The sequence below is a fragment of the Epinephelus lanceolatus genome, chromosome 10 (assembly GCF_041903045.1).
Source record: "Epinephelus lanceolatus isolate andai-2023 chromosome 10, ASM4190304v1, whole genome shotgun sequence".
Classification (NCBI taxonomy): domain Eukaryota; kingdom Metazoa; phylum Chordata; class Actinopteri; order Perciformes; family Serranidae; genus Epinephelus; species Epinephelus lanceolatus.
Genome location: NC_135743.1, coordinates 17,949,760 through 17,976,811, shown reverse-complemented (window position 1 = coordinate 17,976,811; position 27,052 = coordinate 17,949,760). Strand labels below are relative to the sequence as shown.

General features: G+C 41.8%; 1 protein-coding gene across 4 annotated transcripts in view; it reads left to right on the top strand.

The window, feature by feature from the left end:
- Positions 1-20,701, top strand: part of bcam (basal cell adhesion molecule (Lutheran blood group)) — a 67,288-nt gene extending 46,587 nt beyond the window's left edge. Inside the window, exons 4-17 of one of the 4 annotated variants that reach the window (XM_033641302.2) lie at positions 337-410; positions 523-619; positions 729-911; positions 3,085-3,206; positions 3,310-3,451; positions 3,986-4,101; positions 6,303-6,444; positions 8,032-8,156; positions 8,900-9,041; positions 10,382-10,405; positions 11,004-11,036; positions 13,296-13,437; positions 15,492-15,591; positions 18,533-20,701. In XM_033641302.2, coding sequence (XP_033497193.2) covers positions 337-410; positions 523-619; positions 729-911; positions 3,085-3,206; positions 3,310-3,451; positions 3,986-4,101; positions 6,303-6,444; positions 8,032-8,156; positions 8,900-9,041; positions 10,382-10,405; positions 11,004-11,036; positions 13,296-13,437; positions 15,492-15,591; positions 18,533-18,535 — 1,445 coding nt within the window. In that variant the 3' untranslated portion in view covers positions 18,536-20,701. Of the gene's footprint in view, positions 1-336; positions 411-522; positions 620-728; positions 912-3,084; positions 3,207-3,309; positions 3,452-3,985; positions 4,102-6,302; positions 6,445-8,031; positions 8,157-8,899; positions 9,042-10,381; positions 10,406-10,898; positions 11,037-13,295; positions 13,438-15,491; positions 15,592-18,532 lie in introns of all 4 variants that reach the window. The other 3 variants (XM_078171713.1, XM_033641304.2, XM_078171714.1) reach the window with 3 other exon arrangements.
- Positions 20,702-27,052: the final 6,351 nt, after the last annotated feature.

The following is a 27,052-nucleotide window of genomic DNA, read 5'->3' as shown; positions in this document are numbered from 1 at the left end:
GTGATAAGATGACCTTGCATGTGAACAAGTGAGCTAGGGAATAAAGCAGAGAAACAAGAGGGAACACTCACACCTGTGCTTGTGTGAGCCAAAGAGAGGGGGAGTGGGGTTTTTTTGTTATTTGACCCTTATCAGCTCCTGTGAACCAGGTCACACTGGAATAATGTGAAGCAGGATATTTACTGCTCAACTTAATTAACAAGGTCAGCAGGCATGTGGGTTGGACTGCATGTATGGAAGTGGAAAGTGTGTGTTTGGCTCTGTGTGAAAGGATTTTCCTTCTAGTGAATCATAATCATATAATAATGACACATCCCCTACCTTTTTCTGTGTCAGTTGCTCCTGAGAAGCCAGAACTCACGAAACCACGTAGTCAGGCCATTTCTGTGGGAGGGACTACCAGCTCTGAGGTGTGTACACAATTTCACAACATCATTTCATCCTGTCAGTGAGTTTCTGATTTCATATGAACACTGAAGACACACATATACAGTCAATGTACTTTTGTCCCATGTGTATCAGATTGGTACCTGTGTGACGATGAACGGACATCCCCAGCCAAGAATCATCTGGTACAAAGATGACCAGCCCCTCGCTGAGGTCAAGGATAAGAACGAGAGTATGTATCCTCCGGCTCTTATTTAGAATGAGCAAATATATAGTCTAGTATCACATGCTGCACAAAGCAGAGGATGATCTGTGTGTCTTCTGTCTCTCGTCTCTGTCAGGCCCCCACATGGTTCCCTCTATGGTGAAGGAGGCCTCCGGTCTCTTCACTGCAAAGAGCATCCTGTACATGCAGCCCACCAAGGCAGACAAGGACTCTGTGTTCCATTGCATCGTGGAGTACAGCATGCCAGGAGATGAGATCAAACAGAAGATGTCCGACACCATCACCATCGAACTCAATTGTGAGTGGAGGGACGAGAGTTAGCCCCCATTTCCAGTCTTTATGCTAAGCTAAACAGCCTGGCTGCCGGCTGTAGCCTTACATTTGCTGGACAAACTTGAGAGTTCAGTTTCTCTCCACAAGAAGCGAAATTCCCCAAATTTCAAACTTTTGCCTCAGATGGCAGTGATTAGACAGCGCCATGTCAGAGGACCTCTAAACTTGTTTTAGCTCTGCTTCAGCTAGCTGCTTTGATATCAAGGGACAGTTTCTTACCAGACCAGTTTGCTGCACCTCTGCTACACCAGACGGAGGTGATTAAGACAATGCAGATGTGGGATTGAAGAGATAAGGAGACAGATAACTAAAAGCTGAATGCCTTCTTGGGGTGCATATTTACTTACAAAGACTCCAGTAGAAGTTTTTTGTTTATGGGTCCATGAGCTATGATTGTGTTGGTATATAAAAACAGCAATGCACAATATAGTAATTGCATAATACAGTTTATTAGTTCATGCCATGAAAATGTACACACTTGTCTTGCCTTTGTTCTATATGATAATAATAAGAGTCAACAGCCATGCTAGCTGCAGTGTTTACCATGTCCATCATTTTAGTTTTGTGTATCAACCTGCTAGCATTCGGTAATTAGCAATAATGACAAAGTACAACCGAGCCTGAAGGAATGATTTATTTTGCAATTATTTAGTCATAAATAAAAGCACTGGATAAGAGTGCTGCAGGGAGGAAGTTTTGTGTGAGCCGATGGGGAAGTTAGCGTTGCCATGGTTCCCTCCACAAAAGCAAAAGGGATTTTTCCACAGGATTTTGTCCAGCAGGATAATCTTCACAAAAGAACACCACCTTTATGATTTTTGTAGCTCAATGTTGAATGTTGCAATTAGCTACAGAGACCAAAAGTGTTTTTTGTACCAGGCTGTAAACATGTATATTTCTGCTGTAAAGTTTTAACATGGGTGTCTGTGGGGGTTGACTCGCTCTTGGAGTCAGCCTCAAGTGGCCATTAGAGGAACTGCAGTTTTTGACAATTCTTTGTCGGCTTTATTTTCCAGCCTTGGAGGTTGCCGCTTGTGTTGGACAGGTTATACTTTCGACATAAAGATGGTCCTATATAAAAAGTCAATGATTAAAATTGGCACTAGAGGAAGAGTAATTGGATCACCAGAGTGATTAGGGTACATCCTTTGACGATCATACATGTCTGTACAAAGTTTTATGGCAACCCATCCAATAGTTGTTGAGATAGTTTAATTTGGACAAAAATATAGATGCATTATTTTGTAGTCTCTCTCTTCTATCCTTATGTGACTTTTTTAAGAAAATCAAATGCCCTTTGAAACTAGTAATAATCTTCATTTACAGAATAGTGTACAAAATGCTTTACATATCAGACAAGACATGAAAAAAACAATTTTATAAAGGAACTGATAAAAACACTTATCTATATGAAAACTGAGGAAATAAAGACAGTCTTAATGAACATAAAACTCAAGTAAAATCAGGAAAGGCTCTCCGATAAAAGTATGTTTTAAGAAGGGACTTAAAAGAGATCACTGACTCGGGCAACCTGATTTCCTTGGGCAGACTCTTCCAAAGCTTCAGGGCCCTGACAACAAATGCTACGTCCCCTTTAGTTTTCAGCCGGGCCTCTGGAACAGACAAAATACCTTTGCTGCCTGAGGACCTCAAAGTACATCCTGGCGTGTACGGCACTAAGAAGTCAGAGATAAAGCTGGAAGAGAGACCATGAGGAGCCTTCAAAGTAATCAGTAAAACCTTAAAATCTATTCTAGAACATACTGGGAGCCAGTGTAAAGAGGCTGAAACTGGAGTGATGTGATCATGTCAGTTGGTTCTGGTTAAAAGCCTGGCAGCTGAGGTCTGTACATTCTGGAGTCAATTAACAGATTTTTGATTCAGGCAAGACTAAACCAAACATTGTAAACAATGTGTTATCTTTGCTGGTTGCATATCTTTCCTGCTGTGAAACACTGTAGTGGAATTTAATATTCAGGCGAAGAAGAATGAGGCAAGGAAAGAGGAGGTACTGGGAAAGTAAAACATTCCTTCTGGAATGCTGCACACATCTCTGATTGATGACATACTGTATCACAGTGTAAATGTATCCAAAGGAGGAATTTTCACCTGTTCCATGTCTGTTCCTGTCTGTCTAGATCCCTCTGAGAAAGCGACCTTTTCCCTACTCAACACTGTTCCGGTCAAAGAGGGTGATGTTGTTAACATGAAGTGTGAGACTGATGGAAACCCTCAGCCTGAGTTTGACTTCAGTAAAGACGTATGTGCGCATTTCATTCGTTTGTTTGAGAATGAAAGTCTTTCATATAAAAATATGCTAATCTTTGTTACGCTCTCACTCGGCACTGTTCTTCCACCTTCAGGGGAAAGACATCGCCGGTCAGGAAGGGCTCCTGATGCTGAAATCTGTCAAGCGCACAGACAGTGGTTTGTACAAGTGCACAGCTATAGATTTCGATAACCTGGACGCTGACCTGACTGGAACCATCACCCTCAATGTCAACTGTGAGTGAGCCAAACACACACAAACAACTGTGGCATCAAGTAAACACACATAAAGAATAATTTACCTCCTTGTTTGTGCGGTTTCGTCCCTGCAGTAAGCCCCTCCTTTCATCAGTAAATCATAGAATTAAAAGGTTCAGAATGGAATGAGCTTTAATGGAATCCTTTCAGGGGGCCGATATCCAATTCAATTTTTCACAGTTCATCTGTTACTTTAATGTTATCCCAACTACACTCCCTAATTTGATCTTATCACACACATTAAGCGGAGATAGCCTAGAAATAGCAAGGAATAGGCTTAACACGGGCTCCGAAATGGGCTTAACTTCAGAGTAAGTACATTAGCTTTGTACTTACAAAAAAACATAGATATTCTGCTTAGCACAGTCGTTTTAAAAGCCTTATTACATGGTTGTTTAAGCGATGTGAAGCATTCTGATCTCAAGTGGCACTTCTTAGATTGTATAGAAGGCCTCAGGTTTCATGCGTCTTCCCCCTCTCTCTTTCTCAGTTGCTTTTCTTTGTCGTTGTCAGACATCGACCCGGTGAGCGTGACCCCTGCCCAACCTCAAGTCGTCATGCTCGGAGACAACGTGGAGTGGCAGTGCAAGACCAAGGCCTCAACCTCGCACACTGTTCAGTGGAAAAAGGTGTGCTTCATTTCTTTCTCAACCTTCCTTCCCTTCTACCGTCACTCATGGAAAAGTGGTGTACTTCTAAGAATACAGAGTTGGTCCACAGAATTATTTCCAAGCATTCCTTGAAAACTATGTTTAAAATGCAAACCTATCATTCTTACGTGTTAACAGCACTGGCTGGATGTTGAACAAGAATTCAGTCCTTCACCAGGCTCCATGTTTGGTCATTTTGGTTCAACTTCAAGTTTTTAACAACCGTACCTTTCTTCATTGGACTAGATTAAATTTCATGATGTGAAACATACGGTTACTTAGTGTGCAGCTGCCATGCAACACTGGAGCCTTTGGATCAGATGCATCGCTCCCTTTAAAGACAGTTGTGACCCTGCTACATAAGCAGCATTGTGTTGTGTCCAATCGCAGCAACTGGAGAGCTGACAGTGATGTTTGTTCCACTTGGTGTGAACACCAACACATATTGTACACGATTAAAGTCCCTGTAAAACAGATGTTAGAGTGTCTTTAGCTTCTGCACTGTGAGTGTTTCTCAGTGAAACACGATTTTTTGAGCAGCAGTGTCCTTCACATTGGATTGGACCACTAACAAGGGGGCAGGTACAGCCGAGTCCGCTTCTGAGTCTGTTGTGTTACCGGCTCACCCTTTTCCTCTTTAAGGGTGGTGGCCTTGTGGGTAACCTGTGAGGGTCTGACATGTACTTCAGTGTGTCTATGGAGGGAAGCAGCTCTCTCAGTGTGTCATGGTGAAGACGGATGCAGCAAGTAGTTTTGATAGCAGTCGAATTAAGTGTCCAGATAAGCTCAGGGTTACTGTTAGACCTCAGGAAAAGGCCACGTTTGCTGTTTTGTGGTGAAGACTGCAATACAGCCACTGTTGGTGAACAGCGCCCGAACGCCTCGCCGTCCTTCCGTCTGCAGTGTGACCGCTAAAAGCTAGTTATGAACTAATAACGAGCTAGGTTAAAATTAATGTTAATAAGCCAGTGTGTTCCCAACTACGATTTGGTAGAGAGGTAACAGTTGACTCCACACACACCTCCTTCACCGTTAGTTAAAGAGAAGGATGAGGACAAGGTGAATGAGTTAGAACTCTGCCACATCGTTTTTGGAAATGAAATCATAGGTTTTGCCCACTGATATTCAAACATATCCTGGCAGGTTGTGTCTGAGGTTGCCAAGCAACCTTAACAAGCACCTTAGCATAGCCTATTTACCTGAAAGTGTAGAGGTGATGTTCTTCCAGGTGCTGTGTGTGTGTAGGCCTATTGTCGCTGGGACAGATGGGAATCTCTGGCAGTCCTGCACTAAAATGATCAACTTCTTCTCCATATTTACCGCAGACTGATATTTACAGATGAAAGGAAAGGTATCTGTTGGCTGTGATTGGTTGGTCCTCATCACATGACATGTGGTGTGCGCTACTGTATTCCAATATTTGAACTCACTTTATTCCAGGGCACAGCTGATGTGCCCTGAAACATAGGCACTCAAGAACATGTGCGCCAAGACAACGTTGCTCTGGCGTTTGAGCGCGGCTGCTCCACGTCTACGTTAAAAACAATAAATTTGAGGGCACAAAAAATGTGTACAGCCCCTAAAGTTAATGTTAATGGTAATGACAAACACTCCTCCTGGTCTCTTGTCTCTGGTAAACAAAATACGTGCTCTAAATTTATTTTCAACAGTAAACAAACCAATGGAAAGACGATTTGTTTGACCGTAAAACTACAAATCAGGGTTGTAGCAGCGGTGCTTTTTTTGTATCTTGGTATTCATCTCCTCTCCTCCACTTGTTATGTGCAGAATGTTCCTCCTGTGTCAAGCCGGTTGTTGTAGCCTGTGTATCTATTGTTGTGTCTCCTGGGTGTGATAGAAACTCACCGACTGCTGGTTTTCTGAGTAGAGAACGTGTTTGTTCTCAGTAAGAAGGATTCCTATGAGAAGAAGTTGAGAGGAATTGCAAGAGATGGGTTCATCATGGAGGATGGACTTTGATCTGTTATCACTGCACTTTGGAACAGTGTGTGTGAAGGTTCTCCTTCTGCTTTCCCAGCATAGCTGCGTGCCTCCAAACTAGATATTAACAATGCTGTTCTGCTCTCATATTCACACACAGAGAATTAAAGGAAAGACTTTGTGAGGGCTGATGGCGTGACTCCAATTGGTTTTATTTCTGTGTGTGTGTGTTCCTCCAGGGTTCTGAGGTGCTGTCACAGGACGGCACGCTGTCATTAAAGGGTGTTTCCTATGATCAAGCTGGAGAGTACATGTGCGTTGGAGCCGTGCCATCTGTGCCAGGACTGACGGCTGAGGCTAGTGTTAACCTCACTGTGAAAGGTAACACACTCCCACAGACACATGCACATGCACAGCCTGCAGCACCTCAGGAAAACCAACTAAACTGTCTGGATAAGACTAAAGTAAAGATTTCAATCACATCAGCATCTCTGTTGTTTTCTTTCCACAGTCACACACTCAGTCAGCTTCCAACGCTACATTTACAAAGCCTCGTCCGCTGGCAGTAACTTGTAGAAGTATGGGATCCTCTGTTCAGGGGCTGCAAAATAAATTGCAGCTCACACTTTATTGTGAGAACAGTTATCGTTTATTTTCCAAATTACCCAGCCTCTGCCACAACCACACACACACAGGATAATAACAATGGTTGCTATCAGTCCTTCATAACAACAGTGTTAGGGAGTGCTGGCTATTGTTTCAGTCAGAGGAAGGAAGTTGTACAGTTGGATGCAGCTGAGGGAAGGTGTGGCTTCCTACTCTGTCGACAATTTAGTTTCAGTATGGGATGAAACCATTAGTGCACTGCAAAACATTTTACAGGAGTGTAGTGGAATCAACTAATCTTTTGTCCGAAATGTAAACATACAAGTTTCAGTCATTTCAAGGTCAAATTTAAATGACTAAATTTTATTTTCAGGCCAATTCAAAACTTTAGAATGTGTTTTTCTGACTCAGAGTCTGTTGACTTGAAATAATGACTTGAATGAAGTTATCTTGACTCATTAAATCAAGTTGTGAGCAGATTTACCAGCATGCACTCAGTGCTAAAACTCTCGAGAGACCCCTTTTTTTTTTTAAATTAAACTCAATTCAATTCAATTCAATTCAATTCAATTCAATTTAATTTAATTTATTTTATTTTATTTTATTTTTAATGTATATATTTTTTTAAATTTAATTTAATTTGATTCAATTTAATTTATGTTACTTTGTTTCATTTTATTTTTTAATTTATGTATTTTTTTTAAATTTAATTTAATTTGATTCAATTTATGTTATTTTGTTTCATTTTATTTTTTAAGTTATGTATTTTTTTTAATTCAATTTAATTTGATTCAATTTAATTTATGTTATTTTGTTTTATTTTATTTTTTAATTTATGTTTTTTTTAATTTAATTTAATTTGATTCAATTTAATTTATGTTATTTTGTTTTATTTTATTTTTTAATTTATGTATTTTTTAAATTTAATTTGATTAATTTTTATTTATTTTTTTTAGCAGTTTTAAGAGAACAGACCTGATGGGAACTTGTCGTGTGTGTCTTATGTTTCTTTTCATAACAATGGAAACAATTTAAATCACAATAACGATTAGTATTGAATGTATCAAGCTTACTGGAAGCAGCCTTAAAAATGTGCTTATACTTATACAAATGTTCAGACTCTTAAATTGAGCGAACTTAACCCAGTGTGTTTCATGTTTTTACAACTCAAGCTGACTTTGATGACTAATTATTCAAATTACATTAAGTTAACTCACATTTCTAAGACAGCAGGGAAGCCTATGCTACAATTTTAACCAGCCTCATATGATTTACAGTGTGTGCATGTGTGTTTGATCTTTTGCTGTGTTGTTTATACTTAAAAGTTCCCCCTCTTCACTGACTTTCTCCCACCCTTTCCAGGAAAGCCTATGATCGAGGCTCCGGCCATTGGAGAGGTGGGGAAGGAAGGAGACATGGTGACTCTGAAGTGCTCAGCCCACGGCTCTCCTGCCCCTCAGTTCACCTGGAAGCCCTCAGGAAAAGAGGTACAATGTGAAAACACAATCAAGACAAGCAGAGATAAAAACACAACACGTATTACCTGATCTAATGGAATCTCTCAGTAAACAGATGTAATTGCGACTTTCTTGAAAGCGACTGCACAAGTGAAACTATACAAACAGGTGAAGATGTTTTCCAAATGAACAGAGCTATCATTATCAGCATTTTCATTTGGGTCAACGGGAAAGTTTGAGGCAGGATTTTTCGTAACATCTGAGGATCTTCTTCTTGGGAGGTTGGTTGTTAGACTTCAAAAGCAGTAGAAAAAAAAGGAGGGAGAGAAACAGCTCCCGGGGCTTTTGGAAAGTAATATTTCATTCTAATATTTTGGATTGATGTGATATAGTTGAAAAGAAAATCCCATATGAAACAGCTTTAAAGAAACTTACAGGGGGAATACGACTTCATAATAATATGACATAAAATAAAGTGGTAAAAAAGAGATAAAACTTTCATGATCCTGAAAGATGTGATCAGTTCAGAAGCAAATAGTGATGTGTGTTAGATCAAAGAGGAGAGATATTGGAGCTTGCACCACTGACCGTTTCTAAGAGCAAGTCTTGATGTAGAGAATCATGGGAAGAAATTTGGAATAAGGCATCACTGCAGTGTGCAGAATGATCGGAACTAGGCAGGAAAACATGCCACAGATTTAAAGCACAATGTGTTGAAATTCATGTCGTCTTCCCTCCATCTCTCTCCTCCCTCCATCTGTCGCTCCTGCTAGTCGGTATCAGTGGAAGGTAACAAGGCGGTAAGCACCGTGACCCTACAAGCCACTGCCGAGGTCATGAAGAACGGGGTGACCTGCGAGGTCTCCAATGAGCACGGAGCAGATAGCAAGACCATCCTGGTATCTCTCAAAAGAGGTCAGTGTCAGGAGATGACGGCAGCGATGATGCTTCGTTATCTCCCTTCTTCCCCTTCATGCTTTCTTTACTGTGGGTGTTTGATGTGTGGTTGTGATGTAGAAAAGTGCTTTCCAAATGAGACAAGAAAATATTTAATGAAACCAGTTGTTTTGGAAACAAGAGGAACTTTTTTTTGGAATTTTTTTTAGAACTCAGCTGCACAAAGTTCTTTGTAAGTTCAAACTCAGCCTAGTTATAACGTTCATTCATCGGCCACCAGAAAGTTACACTACGGCTTGTGATGCTACAATGACTTTCTGTTTGCATAGTTGACTGCATTTGACTTAACAGCGCTACTAATGTTACTTAGCAACCAGTTCAGCCTACAGTAGGTCACATTACAAGATTTTCGCCCCGATTTTGTGTCGCGGAGACTATTGTAATCTTTTGAGTGTTCATACCTGGCGACATGTGTTTCTGTCAGCGGGAGTCTCGCCAACTGCGTTACGACCTGTGTGCACACCACAAGATTTCTCCACCGAGCCCTCGCCGACAGAGCCCCAGATAACGCGGTGACATCACCAAACTTGGAGACGACACATCGTGAAGGCATGGATATTCTTCCGAGTGTTGAATCAGATCTGCCTCCAGGGCCTGGGTCAAAACACAGCGCGCTCCCCGTGATCCTGGGGACGCCGCCATTGTTGTTGTTGCTTGCCGGCTTGTCAGTGTTGCCAGATCTTGGGAGAGAAACAAGCAACCAGGGCTATGGAAACAAGCCCAGAAGAAGCGACGGATATATATAGAGAAAGGCGACGTTTCGAGAGCAAGCCCAAATAAGCAACTCCACTTTAGAAACAAGCCCAAAGTCGCGGCTAATTAGCAGACCTGGCAACCCTGCGGCTTGTCCTCCTCACATTTCTTCCGTCCTCCTGCGTGCTGACGTGGGACGTATCCCGCCTCTCATTGGCTGATGCTCTTTGTCAGTCGTGTCAGACTTCTCCAGTTTTCTAGCATGCCAGATATCCAGTCCCAGTCGCAGACGAGGGGGCGACTTGCTCGTAGGCTTGTTCACACATGAGGACTCGTCGTGGCAGACTATCTGCCGACTCAATGTGGCTCTCAAGATCCGACCCAAGGTGGCTCTCAAGATCCTCTGCGACGTCAAAATCGTGGTGAAAATCGTGTAATGTGAACTAGGCTTTAGTTGTAGTAGTTGCTAAGAGCTCAGGAGGGACCTCCTGTGCAGTCTTAGAAGTGGATTCAAGATTAGCTGGTGCAGCCAAATCCAGATTTCTTTTGCTTCTCACCATAATCTGCAAACTAAACCGTCTTCTTTCTCTTCTCCTCGCTTGCAGCAATTGACAACTCGGCCGACAGAGGTAGAGCCTTCTCCCTTCTCCTCCTCTTCTCCTCCCTCCTTCTCTCAGGACTCTTTATTGTACAGACCCTGTAACTTAGAAATCCCCCCCTCCATCCATCTCCTCTTGCCCCGGCCCGTCCATCACATGTTTACACACATACATACACACACATACACACACATACACACACAATTCCCTCTGCTGTACTGTAATCTTGTATATTTGCCCTCTTGCTACCGAACACTGTGGATATTGTATATTGTTATTCTTCTTCTCTTGTCACCTTTGTATGATGTCTGTCCAATATTTTGTGGATGCTACTACAACTTTTTGTGGCCCCTTGGGGACAATAAAGGAATCTATTCTATTCTATTCCTTCCTTTCCTCTCTTTGTTCCTTCACTGTGTCTCCTTTTTGGTCACCTCTTCTTTCCGACTGCCTTCTTATTTCTCGCTTTATTTCCTTTTCGCCGTTTTCCACTCGCCGGGGTGCTGTGTGTGTGTGTGTGTAGGATTTAGTAACCTTAGCTTTTGTGTGCGTACGCTCTTAGTGGTGTTTGTGTTGTGGTTGTTGCTTTGCCATGCTATGGGACTGAGAAACTCTCTTTCTCTCAAAGTGCTGCTCTCTGGAAACCCTGTGCTTACGTCAGGTCTGTATTGCTAACCCTATTGACATGTGTATGGCGTTCGTCCAGAACTGTAAGTCACTGTGTGTGTATTTATGTCTGTGTGCACACACAAGTTACTGTTTTTGTGTTTACAAGAGCTAATGTGTTTGTGTCCTTGTACTTGTATTACTGTAGTTGAGAGGACAGACTTTAAATTAGGACTTCTGGGGAAAAAAAGGAAGGTACATTTATTCATCATAACTTTCCGTTTACAAACTTCTAAAGCCAAAGTTGACTTCTTGTTTTGTACAAAACCCCTAAATCATCAGTTTACTATGACATTGGTTTTGGTGGAAAGGTATCAAGTGTCCTGTTATAAGAAAATAATGGACAAAGTGAAGGCAAAGAACCTTTCCTCCACCTTGCCCTTCATTTTGTTCGTCAGGACACCTCAGAGCATCATGGCAGGTTTCCACTACAGTCACCTATCACAAGCAAAAGAGGAAGAGAAGCTGCTTAAATTTGCATCCATTTTCAGTTGATTTAACTAAGGGTGCTTTCACATCTGCCTTGTTTGGTTCAGTTCAAGCAAACTCAAGTTCCTTTGCCCCCTAAGTGGAGTTCATTTGGGCAGGTGTGAACACAGCAATCGCACTCGGGTGCACACCAAAACAACCGGACCGAGACCTTCTTGAAGAGGTGGTCTCGGTCTGGTTTCAAACGAACTCTGCTGCAGTTCATTTGTGTTGAGAACGTGTTCCAACCTCAGTCTGAACCAACTGCAGTCACATGACACATTGTTTGGGTTAAACATGAGCATGTTACAGTCCTGGAGGATTTTTAATGTGCACCTCCTCCTGTACTGCCTTAATATGCACATTTAGCACATCCAATGCATCAAAACATTGTTTTCTAGTTGGAGCTTTGCCTCATTTTCAAACTGTATGGTTTGACTAAAATGAACAATGACAGCAATATAGTCCACTAAAATCAACCTGCGTAGTTGTCCCTCCATTGTGACATTAGAAAGTGTCACCTTTATCTTGCAAGTGTACTCTTCTTCAACGTTTGGTTTAGTTCCTGGATTTTTCCTGCATGGAAATTCTGACCAATCAAGAGCAGCTTTCTCTCGCAAGCTTTGTAACAAAATTAGTCCCTGATTCGGACCAAAGCAAGACAACTCTGTCTGAAAGCTCCCTTATCTCAGTTAACTGCTATTACCATGATAACCATCACTTTAATACACTTTGTGCATTGATTTTGAATTGTTAACTGCTCACCAGAGCTACGCCTGAGGTACAATTTTAAAGGAATAACCTGACATTTCCTGCAGTCTTGTTACCACTGTGAAGTTGCCAAGCCAATGGAGACCCCAGCAAGTGACTGCTCCCCACTAAGACTTAGTCCATTGCATAACCCAGTGTAAAACCACTGAACAAATGAGATATAATGTGTTAATTAGTGACCTTTAGAGGTGCTGGCAGGCAGATTTGTTACGTTTGACAGAGCCAAGATGGCTTTTCGCCCTGTGTCCAGTCTCTATGCTAATCTAAGCTACCTGTCTCTAAGTAACAAGCATATTTCCCAAAATGTTGAACTATTACTTTAAACACCAGCCAGTCAATAAAAAAAAATATTCTTTATGAGCGTTGTATAAACTGGTGCGACACCAACTTGCTAAATTACTCATAACGTTTCGGTTTATGTAGAACAACATCAGCTCTGTTAGTGTTAATGTAGTGTCATGTCCTCACAGGTATAGTAATACAAGTGTAGGTGGATGGGTGAGTATGCTCAGTGTTGTTTTCTGGCTCTAGTCAGCTGTCTAGTATTATCTGTGAGTATTCAGGCCCCATTTTTGGGTCCCATCACTTTTCAGTCATTGCATTCAAAAAGTTAGACTAACTCCACATCCCAACTCCCTGCTCCCTGCTCCCTGCTCCCTCTCCTCTCCACCCACCCATCCACCCATTGTCTTCATCTGGGCACCCGCCCTCTCCCTCTCTCCATCCTCCCCTCCCCATCCCTCTCATGGTACCCCAAATGAAATCATTTCCCTCCCCCCTTGCCTTCCTCTCTTCTACCCCACGAATCAAACACCACCAACCTCCCTACACCCGTCATGATTCCCCCTCTTCCCACCACTGCCCCTTCAAAATCACAAACTCCCCTGTCTTCCTCCCACCTCCTCCACTGTGATCAATCCCTCACTCCCCACCCACGTCTCCCACCTCTGTCCTCCCTCCACCATCCCATCATCCATCCCTCCCCCCCATGTGTCCCTCCGTTGCGGCGCTGTAGCTGACAAGCAGCAGGGAGGCTCCAGCGGGGTGGTCATAGCCGTGGTGGTGTGTGTTCTGCTGCTCCTGCTGCTGGTGGCTCTCATCTACTTCCTGAACAAGAAGAGCAAGCTGCCCTGCGGCAAGAAGGACAAGAAGGAAGTGTGAGTAGACAGGGGGGGAGCGATAGGGGGACAGAGGGGATTAATGTTGGCAGTGATTACCTCATGTGACTCAATAATCATAAACTACACTTTTGTAAGGAAACACACTTCTGAAGTAGATTCATTTTGATAAAGAGAAAAAAGTTACACACGATTTTACAAATAAATGAAAAACTAAATCCACCAGAAATAGCAGAAAGTTATAGGTGAACTTAAGAGAGCCTTGGATGAGAGTTTAACAGTATCAGAGTATAACAGAGCTGCTAATAGTCCTGATTGCTCCATTCTTTCGCATTATGCCAAGCAACATGTTGGGTCTCAAAGAAGCCTAATTCTGGCATGACAGAGAAGCTTCCTCAGACTCACAATTTGTGTCATCTTGTTCCATCTATGATAATAAACTCAAAATCTGATTTTGTCAGTTTCCTTTTTTTTTTTTGTGCCTGATTTGAGTGTTTACATGTCAGTATGCAAATTACAGTCTGGAGATTTGGAAGTTGACTGGAAAATAATCCTCAAAAAGATGATACATAGAAGTTTGTTTTCTTTTACTCAGGATATCTTAGTTATCTGAAAAGGCAGTTAAAATGGAGTTACAGCGAACCCCAATTATTAGGGGTGGGGGAAAAAATCGATAACAGCATAGTATCGAGATATTTCTCGGGGCAATATTATAGATCGATTTCTTTTTCATTACATAAATAATTAATATTGCAAATACAAATTAAACCTTTCCTAGACTACTAGAATAATAAAATGAGTTGCTTTTTCAATCCATTAGACACATTTTGCTGCAATAAAAATGGTTTAAAGGAGAAACTTTATCTTATTAGATAATACAGATATTGACAAAGTTTTCCCATGGCGACATACACCGATTAGCCAAAACATTAAAGCCACTGATGAGTGAAGTGAATAACATTGATCGTTTTGTCACAGTGCAATGCTCTTCTGTGGAACCTTGGGTCCTGGCATTCATGTAGATGCCACTTGACATGCAACACCCACCGAACACCATTACAGACCAAATACACCCCCCTCATGGCAACTGCAATCCCTGATGGCAGTGGCCCCCCGGGCAGGACAATGTGCGATGCCACACCACAAAAACTGCTAAGGAATGGCACCGGGTACTTGACAAAGAGCTCAGCATCAACCTGGCTTCCAAATTCCCCAGATCCCAATCCGATCGAACATTCATTGGGCATGCTGGTACCTTACCTCACAACCCACAGGAATCAAAGGATTCGTTGACAACGCCTTGGTGCCAGACAACACAGGACACCCCCAGAGGTCTTGTCTCCATGCCTTGACAGGTCAGAGGCTCCTACGTAGATCGGACTTGGCTCTGACCCGTCGCGGCATGGACCAAGGAACTCTGGGATACCGGTTTGACCCACAGATGCTCGATCAGATTGGGATCATCTAGGTCAATGCCTTGATCTCTTTGTCACATTCCTTGGACCATTCCTTAGCAGTTCTTGCGGTGTCGCATGGTGCACTGCCTCGCTGGGGGGCTACTGTCATCAGGGAGCACTGTTGCAATGAGCAGGGGTACTTGGTCTATCACAACATTTAGATGGGTGGAGTGAAAAGAGGCATCCACGTGAATGCCAGGACCAAAGGCTTCCCAGCAGAATGTTGGATTGTAATGAAATGATCAATGTTATTTACTTCACCTGCCAGTGGTTTTAATGTTTTGGCTGATCGGTGTAATTTGTAGTTGAAAAAAGGTAATAAATGTCCCAATAAATGTTATCTCAATACTCAGCATATCACAAAACGTTTAAACCACAATAATATGCCTTAAGTATCGCGATAATATCGTATCATGGGGCCTCTGGTGACTCCCACGCCAAATCATTGGAGAGAAATTGGGAGCACTGTAAATAGAATGTTAAAAGTGAACGGTCCCTAAAGGAGTTCAGTACTCAAACAGCAATCAGCATGTTCTCCTCATGTCTAGACCCATTAGTTGTACAAAGGAAATACATGAGGTAATAATCATCCACTTTTCTTACATCTTTTCTTACATCTTCCCGCTCCCTCTGCAGGGCCAGCGGAGAGGTGAACAACGACATTGTGGTGGAGATGAAGACAGACAAGGCCAACGAAGAGGCCGGTCTCCTGAACAAGAGACCGTCCACAGAACAGGTCAGGCCAATGGACACACGCAGCACGGGGTTAAAGAGGGTCATGGACAGGGGTTTCGGTCAACAGAGAGCTTTCTTGCTTCTGGATTCATGAATGTGACTCATGATGGTACAGACTAATGGTATGCAGAGACAAGTCAAGGACTCTTCAGCTAATAAGGACATTGCAGTGGATGAAAACAAAGCCATTCCTGATCTGAATGAGTTTCTCACATAATAGTAGTTTCCAGTGAGGCACTTTATTTGCCTGTGAGATACAGAGTCCTATCACAGAAGATGAAAAGAAACTCTGTAGAGCTTGTTATCATGTTTTGGGGGAATCAGTTCAACCTTTTTAGGTAAACGAAGTACATTACAATTATTTGGAGGTGTAGAAGCAAGTAGGGCTGCCCCTGTCTAAGAAATTTCCTAGTGGACCAATAGTCGTGTGAGAAAGAATAGTATCAGTAACATTGTTAACACTGTGCTACACTACAGAGAAATACAAAACCGTACTAATGAACCTTCATTAATATAGGCCTATATTTTATCTACAAGCGCACGTCACACACTGAGCGAGCCGCCTGTTAATGACGCTGTCGGCAAAGCAGTAATGATTGTGCTAAGTGGCTAATGGGCATGTAGCTACTTCCATGTTTCAGATGATACGTCATGTTTGTAGTTGACCAATGAAGATGAGTTTACATATCACCTTGGGTTCGTCCTTCACCTTCTCAAAATGATCCCACACTTTGGATTTCCTGCCCAACATGTTATTAACGTATTAGCATGGCCTCTTCCTGTGTCTGTCCTTTCAAATTGAATTCCCACATGGTCCAGTCATATAGGTTTTGGTTTATTTTGACAAGGTGCAGCTCCTAATAGACTTTCACATTTGTTTCTTTTGTTTGTTTGTTTGTTGTTGAAATCTTGCCAACTAGTGACCCTTCTGGTCGACGAACGTTGGGCCACTGTGAGGGAGCAGCCCTAGAAGCAAGCCACAGTTACTAAAAAGCAGCATATATTGGATTTATTGCACAAGGCTGAAAATGGCCATGTAGACATAAACGTGCCTCCAAAGATCCCTCATAGTGACTGCGATTATTTAAACATAAACACGAGCTTTACACTCTGCAGAAATATCCTCAGACACATCAGTCATGCAGATTGAGCGTCTACAGTCAGTTTTAGTTCAAAGAGAGCAGGTTTGAGAAAGCTGTCCCTGTAGCTCAAATGATGGAGTGTGACAGCTGTACAGAGTCATCTAAAAATGTCATCACAAATGTAAAACATTTCATCATGAAATTTATGGCAGTGGCGTATTTGACGGGAATGTAAAAGCCAGTTTAGGCGAGTCTTGTTTTATGTGATTTTTGAGCCGGCTGACAGCAAAACTGCGTGACATTTCAGAACTGCGGGGAGATTGCAGACACATTTTCTTCGCTTTTGAAATGGATATGACGAGAAGATGTAAAAGTCGGTCTCTCCATATGCTATCAAGTGATGTTGCTTCCCTGAGACGTCATTAAAAAATGATCACCCCCGTAAGCTGTCTTCTTAAAGGCTGCAGCCTCAGCCCCAGACAGATTTAATTTTACTCTGAAATTCCAATCTTGACTTGTACATTTTACAACAGATTTATTGAGACGAATGTCTTACTACACCAAGTACAGTAGCACAAGCTCATAATGCTGACAGCCTGTAGTCCCAGCTGCAGAACACATGACAGTGATGTAGTGTTCTGAAATACAGTATTCTGTTATCAAATGTTCTGTAGTTCCTACGCCTCCCCTTGTTCCTGTCTAATAAAGGCATTAAAGGAGCAGTGTGTAGAATTTAGTGGCATTTAGTGGTGAGGATTGCAGATTGCAACCAGCTAAAATTTCTCCCATGTGCCAAGCTTCAACTCCTGGTTAGGATACCTTCAGTCTTCAATGTTCAGGAGATTTTTAGTGGTAGCCGAATCATCCGCAACGAAACGCACGCACCTGGTGATTTAAACTAGTAAAACACTGAATAAAGCAGTTTGATGTTAACACTGTTTAGCCACTATCCAGAGCCATAGTTTGGTTTGTCCTTTCTGGGCTACTGTAGAAACATGACAAGCAACATGGCGGACCCTGTGGTCAATGGCCCTCTCTCTATGTAGATATTTAGTTTATTCAGAGGTAACGAAAAACATGACATTTCTTATTTTCAGGTGATTATAATATAAAGAAAATATACTTAATATATCATATTCCATTTCTGCCAGTGTATCACCCTTAAATCCTACACACTGGACCTTTAAATGTCCCAAAATACTTTTTGAAGTTTCATGTGTAGGATATGTAACAAATTGTAAAAGATGAGACGTGTATAATCATTGGGTTATTTACTCATTTAGATTTCATATACAGACCACAAATGTCCAGCTGTTTACCCATTGTACTTCAGTGTGTTAGAGAAAAAACAGATTGCAGCAACGGGGCGGTGCAATGGTTAGCATTGTCACCTCACGGCAAAAGGGTTACTGGTACTCCCACAGTCCAAAGACATGCAGGTTAATTGGGGACTCTAAATTGTCCGTAGGTGTGAATTTGAGTGTTAATGGTTGTCTGTCTCTATGTGTCAGCCCTGTGATAGTCTGGTGACCTGTCCAGGGTGTACCCTGCCTCTCGCCCAGTGTCAGCTATGATAGGCTCCAGCACCCCCGCAACCCCTAACAGGATTAGCGGTTCCGGAAAATGAATAAAGATTGCAGTTGTTATAATGCTACTGTGCTCTAAAATGTTACCTACAGGTGATTCGCACCTGATAAACTGTTGAATAAGCTGTGAATGAAAATGTGTGTTTTTTTTACAGATAATTATACGATAAGTTGTGAATACAGTATTTGTTATCATTATAAGCAAATATCCATGTATAATAATGGCACACTGGTGATATTTATATTGCTCTTTGTGTGTTTTTCTCTCTGACAGTGATGAAAGAGGACAATGAAAGTAACCGACAGAGGGATGAAGGGAAGGAGGAGAACAATTATGAAGACAACAGGGCTAATTTTTATTCACTACACAAGACTGTGGGGGACAACATGAGGTGGAACATGGACTTTGGTTTGTTTCGGGGACCTTGGGCGACACACTATGTCTGTTATCAGCTGTGCTTGTTTTATAACCTGGAGTAGACTTTTTGGATGGAGGTTTTCTTTTTGTTTTTTTTTGTTAAAGTGACAAGGTGGCCTGTTAAGGTGAAACTCCATCCATATGTGCTACCACAGGTTTAAAACCATACACGTGCAAAATCACAATGTGACATCACTGGATGACATCATTATTATTATTATTATTATTGTTATTATCATGGCTTCTTTTGATTCTTCCTCACCAATTGCATCTTTGGTTCGACTCCTCTGCAGAGTAGAGCTGCACAGCGAGGCACGGCTGGCACAGTCCAAACACTGTGGCAGAATCTTTCTTATCTACCCCAAATGAAACACAAAATGCCATTAAGCCACAGTGTTGCTCTGGACTGTGTGCCAGTGTGCAAGTGTTACACTGAATGTCTACTCTGCCTTAGAGTCTGCACTTAAATTCTGTGCTCTCTGAAATGTCACATGGTGCCATTCTGTTTTTATTCACCTCAGTAACAAGCGATGATTTACGCTCACAACATTTAATCCCTCGGCAGCACGCTGTTTGGCACACACGGCTGTAACATTTCCGCTCAAAGACACTCTGTGTTTGCTTTAGTGCTGTTTGTTTAATTGCATTTTTGCCACCTGTGAATGTTTGTGTTTTTTTCTTCCCCCCATATCCTTAATTAGCTTTCCGTAGAAGCAGCCCAGGCATTTAATAACGCCAATCCTTTATCTTAAATTGCTTGCCTTTTTTTTTTTTTTTTAAATCCAGCTAAAAAGCCACCAAACAAGCAAGCTATTATGTTGTACAAATTTGTTCTTGCCATTTCCAGCATACTTGTATATTATGTTAGTACATCAATTGTTGACGTTGCTCTCCTGTTTTCTCTGTAAATTCAAATACTACTATTACCCTGTCTATCAAGCAGTAGGTGTATTGGGCATGATGTGGAGTTACTGTGGTTACTAAGCTGCCGGTCCGGGACTGTAATTGCCACCATTTCTTACCGAGTCTTTTGCAGCCCAGTCCTGTACGCTGGGATGAAACCATTCTTACAAATGCAGCTCGCGACATTTCAGCTCAGAAAGCCCCAATTATCATCAGCTTTCACTGTAAAATTGGTGAAATTCTGCGAAATGGTCGACAATCTCAAACTGTGGCCTGCTGTGATGTTGTTTCTCCCCGTGACAACAAAATGAGACTTTCAGGGAGTTGCAGCAAAGTAGTCACAGATTCACCTGTTAGGAGAAATCACCGGCGCAGCTTCACTCAAGTTTGATAGAAGCAGGGAAGGGAAGGGGAAGGTGTGGGAGGGATCGGGGGTGGGTTCTTGCTGGAGTTTGTGATGTACTTTTTATTTTTACCAAATGGAAGAGTTTGTGAGTGTCACAGCAGGAGTGTTTCTGTGTTTAGGTACGCAATACTGGCGTTTCTCTTCCTCCCCTACACTGTCGGCAGGCCAGAGAGGTTTGATAGCGGGTTGCCCTTTTACTTTGTTGTACACTGGAACCAATGGCCTTGATTTTTTTAAAAGAATGTCACCTCAAACCACTATCTCCGCCCACAAGGCTTGTTTTATTTTGTGATGTCTGTCTACTGATCTTGCCATATTGACTGTTAGCGAACCTGTGATGGCAGGTGAAGATAGATAAGTGAACTTGGAGCATCGTTTTTTTGATTTTTATTTGTTTTATATAAAAATATTGTGGTATTAAAGTTGTTTTTCTAGAAAAGGGGATTCTTAATTTTGGAACTACTGAGTTTTCATTTTTCCCAGGCTTTTCCACTCGCTCTGAGAGAAGAGAGATTTTTTTTTTTTTTTTTTAGGATTTGTTTTTTTTTTTATAAGATATTCTCAGTGCTTTACTTCTCTCTCTCTGTACTGTATACTGTATATTTTGTGGTACGCTGTTGTGACCTCTGTGGTGTGTTAATGTATCTTTTTATTTTGTTCCAGCTGTGTAGAATTTATAATGAAACAAACCTCCAAGAAAACCAATCACAACACAATAATCTCCGTGTTTTTATTCCCATCTCTGCACCTGGCAATTTGAACAAGCTGTTTTGTGATTTCCTTATCGATATCACTGTTGATTTTTTTTATCACAAGCACAAATAGGAGTAAATCTGTGTTAACATTTCTTGCTTTTTTAAGAAACACAAAGTTGTACAGAAGCAAGAAAGTGTGTGTGGCCATATGATAAGGCAATGAAACCCTCACACACCGTTGAACATCATCTCTAAAATCCTGACACACCAGACTAAAAGCAAATAAGAAATCAAATAGCTTTTGATGTAATTCATCCGTGTATGTTTTCCCTTACACTTCCTAGAAGATGACATCTAAATTGATTCCTAGCTTGCACCAAAATTTAATCTCTTTGATATAACCGGCATTATGTAAATTCCCCCTCATGTTGATTGATCCCGTGATTTGTTGTGACAGAACAGAAAAATCCAGGAAGCTCCTGTTTTGCATCGATAACTGCCGGAGGGATGGGCTCACTGCCAACTTCACGGTGCGGCGTTCTCTCCACTCACTTTAATGTTTAGAAATGAGTTGAAATGAAGCCATCAATCATCTGCAAATTGCCGTGGCGCTTTGTGCATTGATCAGTAGCAGTTAGTGGGATGAGTCTTATCAATAGCAGCTATAATCATAATTGGCTATTTGAAAATCCATATATCAAAATCAAATGTTGATCAAGAGACAGGATGAAAGAATTCCTCTGAAAATCTAAATTAGGCTGCTTTATTCACCGCATATAAAAAAAGAAATCTCCCCTCCCTGTAACAGTACGCTTACATAACACTGCTCTAACCTTGTACCACTTTCTGACACCATGTATATACACAGGCTCTCTGGTTACGGGCCAATCACTGCTACTGTCCTGACACACACCCCCACTCTGCTCTGCTGGCTCTTCCATTAGGAAATTAAAAGTCTCCCATCAATGTGACCGGCAGAAATTGATCTGTGCTTCGAATACAGAGCAGCAGAGAGGGAAGCAAGCTGTAAGAGCGAAGTGGTGGATGGGAGAAATTTATGGAAATTGTAAATAACAGTGTCAGTGTCATTCACTGCTGATGTGACGGACGTGAGGATGCATGTCAGCATCTTCAGGGGTTTTTAGACTGTAAAAGCTGCACTGAATCCTGCAAACATCTGCTGTTTTACAAAGGAGAAAATCTCTTACATAAAGTGAATGCATATAAAAGGAATGTAGAGTGTCTCTGGCATCAGCAGGCTTTACACAAAATGACATCTACAGGCACTGTTAACACACAATGAAATACAGCCTATAGGCCTACCAGTCAGTCTGTACTTTGCCACTTTGGAAAGGAGCAACGTCAGTGTATCATATATTGGGACAATATTGATTGAAGTAGCTTATATAATTTGGTCTGAACACCAACCACTGTGGCCGTTTTGACCTTGATTTCCCAAGATTCCCTGGGGTCTGTTGTCATAAAGACATCATCAGTCCACCTGATGACCTGCTACAAGTAACAACAAGGTAAGTTGTGTTTACTTTTGTGATAAAACCATTAAAAAGTTTATTTGTGACCAGAGTTGTACTTAAAAAATGTAATTAGCTAGGCTACTCTGAGTTACTTATTATTTTTATTACTCATTTTAAAGGGACAGTTCACCCCCAAAATCAATAATACATATTGTTTTCTCTTAGCCATAGTGCTGTTCATCAGTCTAGATTGGCTTGGTGTGAGTTGCAAAGTGTTGATATCAGCCGTATCTGCTCTCTCTCCAATGTTGCGGCAATGTCTCTTTCCAAAAATCATGACCCCATTACTCAAGATAATCCACAGACCTTGTTGTGAGCAGTTTCAGGTAGACACTATTTTCTGTCTACCAAACTACACCCATCAGCTGTATCACTATGCAGAAAGAAGCGTTTATCTTCTGCTAGCTTATCTAGCACCACTGAGCTAAGTTACTGTCGGCGGGTATAGTTTGGTAGAAAGAAATAGTTCCTACATGAAACTTCTCACAACAAGATTTGTTGATTCTTGAGTAACTGGGTTGTGATTTCTGGAAAGAGACATTGCTTTTTCAAATGTATATTTTGGCGCTTTTAGCACCACAAGCCGAGTGCAGCCCAGACATGTCTATGGCCGATATCTCCAACACTCGGTAGCTCACACCAAAATAGTCTAGACTGTCAAATAGCACTACAGGTAAGAGGAAAACTACGTATTTCTGATTTTAGTTCGAACTGTCCCTTTAAGTGTAGAAACAGTAAGTAAGACATTGTGGTTTCATAAGCAGCCATTTTGGAGGTATTACCTGCCCATCACCTGCTAGATTAGCACTTAGCACTGCACACTACTGAAGTCCCATCGTCACAGTGAAGCTGCAGCTGCTTTGCACACCGTACAATGCTGAGCAAAACTGTGGGTGATTCCTGAATGACAGCCAGTGGATACATTAGCAAGCTAGACAAGAATACACACACACAAAAAACAAAAACTTTTGAGTAAACTGGAGTTGCATTTCTTCTCTTTTCATTGGGGGTAGCTAAATGTAGTGAAGCTAGCAGAGGTTGAAAGAATTTATTAAGTAACTGACACAGTAATGATAGACAGCTTTAGCCTATAAAGTTTGCCAACATTAGCCCACGCAAGCTGCTTTTAAAACTTTTAAAGATCCAGCATGTTTGAGTTAGTGGCATCTAGGAGTGACATAACCAAACTGAAAACTCTTCCATAAATCAAGCATGTAGGAAAATTACGGTGGCTGACACAGAAACTCGAATTGTCCTGTCCAGAGTCAGTATTTGATTTGTCTGTTCTGGGCTACTGTAGAAACAACATGGCGGACTCGATGGAAGAGGACCAACTGAGTATGTAAGCCCTAAATATAAACCCCTCATTCTAAAGGCCTTTGCACACTGAGTGGAGTTTTTGCGGATTGTTACGCACAGAAACCTTGCACACTGATTCTGATGCGTTTCATTGTTGTCTTTGGTGCAAAAAGTCTCAGTACGTGACAAAATGAAAAGACATATTTCCTCCTTTGCCTCTCTCCACTGGAGTTACCTATCTGGCTGTCACCACTCCCTCTCTATCTTGCATTTGGCACCACAGCTGCATGAAGGGGCGGAGCCGTCCTCCACATTCTGTGTGCGGTCCACATCCTTCATCTCATCATCATCATCCACTGGAATATTACTATCTGACCTGTAGAAAATGAGCTATCTGAGTTATGAAATGATTCTGTGTGCCCCGTTTCACTGATTCTTTGTCAAACGTCTCTAAAGGGGTCTGACAGATGCAAAAAACACAGAAAATCGAACCTGTTCCGACATTTTAAATGAAGTACGAAAGTTTCGGACTCAGTGTGCTAATGAGATTAACACAACATGAGGTCATATTTAATTTTAGACATGCAACAATTTCAGATGACAAAAATGCACTCAGGGTGCAGAACCTTAAGGCAATGAAAACACAACGATTCTTATTTTCAGGTGATTTTAAAGTAATGAAAGTATAGTTATGTATATAATAAACCATTTCTGCCAGTAAATGGCCCTGAATCCTACACACTGGACCTTTAATGGTGTTCTCTGTGATGATGAGTAATTGTATGAAATGTGATTATTAGTACGGTAACAACAGGCCTACATGTGTGATATGGATAAAAAGTGTGCCATGTAAGTGTGTGTTTGAGCAGCTTGCTGTGTGTGTGCGCGAGTGTGAGAGAGAGATCCTGAGAGGATCAGTGCTTTTCAGTCTTGCTAACAATGAGGAGGATTACTGTCATTCCTCCCCGTGTCCTTCCCTTCCTTCCTCCTCCCTCCCTCTACCCACTGTGAGTTCTCCTGCTGGGTTTAGTTACAGTAGCTTTAAACTGATTTAGCCATTTAGTGTCAGCCTATTGAGGGATGACAACCACTGTCTGTCCCCTCGGCCCGCTCGACCCGGATCTGATGGCTACTCAGTACCGCTTGGCTCAGACTCAGCCCAGCACACACAGAAATAGACACACTGCTCTTTATGCAGCAGTGCTGAGATGGATCCAGGTTGACCAGAGCTCTGGTGGCAGCCTCGCTGACAATATGTGCTCCATCATCCTACATAATCAGCACACACATGCAGTTTGCACGCACGACCCCAGGAACGATGAGGCAAGGAGAAGTTCAGCAGGGATGCAGAGATTAATAGAGGACGGGCAGTGTCAAGGGAGGAAGGGAAGGAAGAAGATAATTGATGGTGAGTCTTAAAAAGGCAGAGAAGAAAAAGCGAATAATCTAGATAGAGTGAAAATGGATTTCAAGGCGGGATGGGGAGGGGAGCAGAGTGAAGGGGAAGGTGGTGTAGTATAGGAGGGGTCAGGATGGGAGGGAATGAAAGTAGTGATTGGTGACGAAGGATGAAACAAAAGATGCCTTGTTAAGGTCATAAATCTGCATTGGTCCTTAAACAGATATGGGCTTTTAAGAAATAAAGCGGAAGGGAGGAAGAAGAGGAAGGGAGGTAAAGACTGAAGGTGTACAGAAGAGGGGTGGACAGAGATAAAGACTGAAAGAGCGCTTGTGTGATAAATGTGTTTATCTCCCTCACTTCTAAGGTTTAATATCCTGTGTGGCTTGAATGTGTTTACTGTTTGGGTGAGATTATGAGAGACTGAACGGAGACACGGTGCCTGTGTGTGCTCAGCAAGTATGTGTGTGTTACACCTGCCTGTGTGAGCCTGCATTTATTTGCTGTATTCCTGATACCTATCTCGCAGCACGGAAGATTTGTTTCATTGATTTTATCTGTGAGTGTGCTATTAAACTGAGTGGCGGCCGATCCCCCGCTGCCCGAGCTTCAGCGGGTGTGTGAGCGTGTGTCACTCAGGAGTGCCAGGCCACCTGTGGGATGTTTGGTTATTAAGACACAGCTGGGCGTGCTTTAATTTTAATTGGCTCGGCTACATTGTGTTGTGTCTGAGGGAATGAGAGGCAAATACGACAGAGGGAGATGGAATTTCCAGCAGGGTTTATAAGCTAAAGAGTGTAAAAACAACTATAAACACGTGGCACTGATGTGAAGAAGCAAGAACGTGATGGGAGATTGAGGGCTGTGTTTGTGTGCGTCATTCCCACTGAGTTAATTTAAGGTAATGGCATGATGTGGTGTGTGAGTCAGTTCGCAGGGGTCAGAGGTCACTTAAATTTTCCATGACAGGCTGAGGTCAACCGGATGATTCGCTTAAACCATTAATAACACAAAGGTCAGGATTATTTTTAACCAGAACTGTCCAAATACTTATGTCCAAAAATACTGAACGGCACATTCTTCATCATCGTGCATCCATGCCAATATTTGGACATTTCAAAATAGCCCCTTTTCCACTAACATTCCCAGGAACTTTTATTACCAGGAATTTATTTACCCCAGTAAAAGAATTCCTTGGTAATCTGGTTTGCGTTTCCATGGCACCTCAAAGTTTTGGAAAATTTATTTCTAATCAGGCTGATGGCGTACTGTAGATGATTCAGCGGTATGCTGGTGTAGAGAGTTGGGGCTGTTTGTCTCAGTCAGCAGCTCAGTTTAAAAGTCTTTTAAGATAAGTGTCAAACTCTACATACAGACAGCTGTCATTTGAACTTATTAGTAACAATACGCTATCAGCTGAATTAGCGTACTGTCCTTGTGTAAGACATAAAGTTAGTGACGGTGGATGAGAGACTGTGGACGGAGCATACTGAATATCGCTGTCTGCATGTTTACATGTTCGTGTTTGCTGAACACATGTATTGACAAAGTATTGGCTTCTTACTCACTAAGGTTTAATGTCACTTACAGTAACGAGTGCAGCTGCCGTCAACAGGAGTATATTTTCGAATTATTAGTGTCCGGGCAGCTAAACTGCCAGGACACTATTGTAATCCTAGGTATTCTTCTTTCTTCTTTCTTTTTCTGAAGAAATCATACTTCCCATGGGTGAAAACTCGCCAAACTTTGCACAAAGGTCCAGTCTCATGCCAGATATCCTCAGCTGTAAACTCAAGCCAGTAGTCCTGATGCTGGCGCTACAGCAAGAGTCTAAAGTTCTAAAGTTCAGAAATTCATAACAAATCAACCATACGTGCTACAACTTCACAACTTTCATCAAACTGTAGCCCCAATACTGAAGAAACTTTTGTACAACAAACCTATTAAAAATTATGAAGTTCATCACTCTGTTTTTTTCAAAAACTGAAAAAACGATTAAACCTATGTCCTCCCACAATTTTTGTTCAATTGACACCAAACTTGCTACAGAGCATCTTCAGACTGTCCTACAAAAACTATGTTTCTCAGATTTTTGATTTATCAAAAATTGAGCCTACAGTGCATCAAAATGTTTGACTG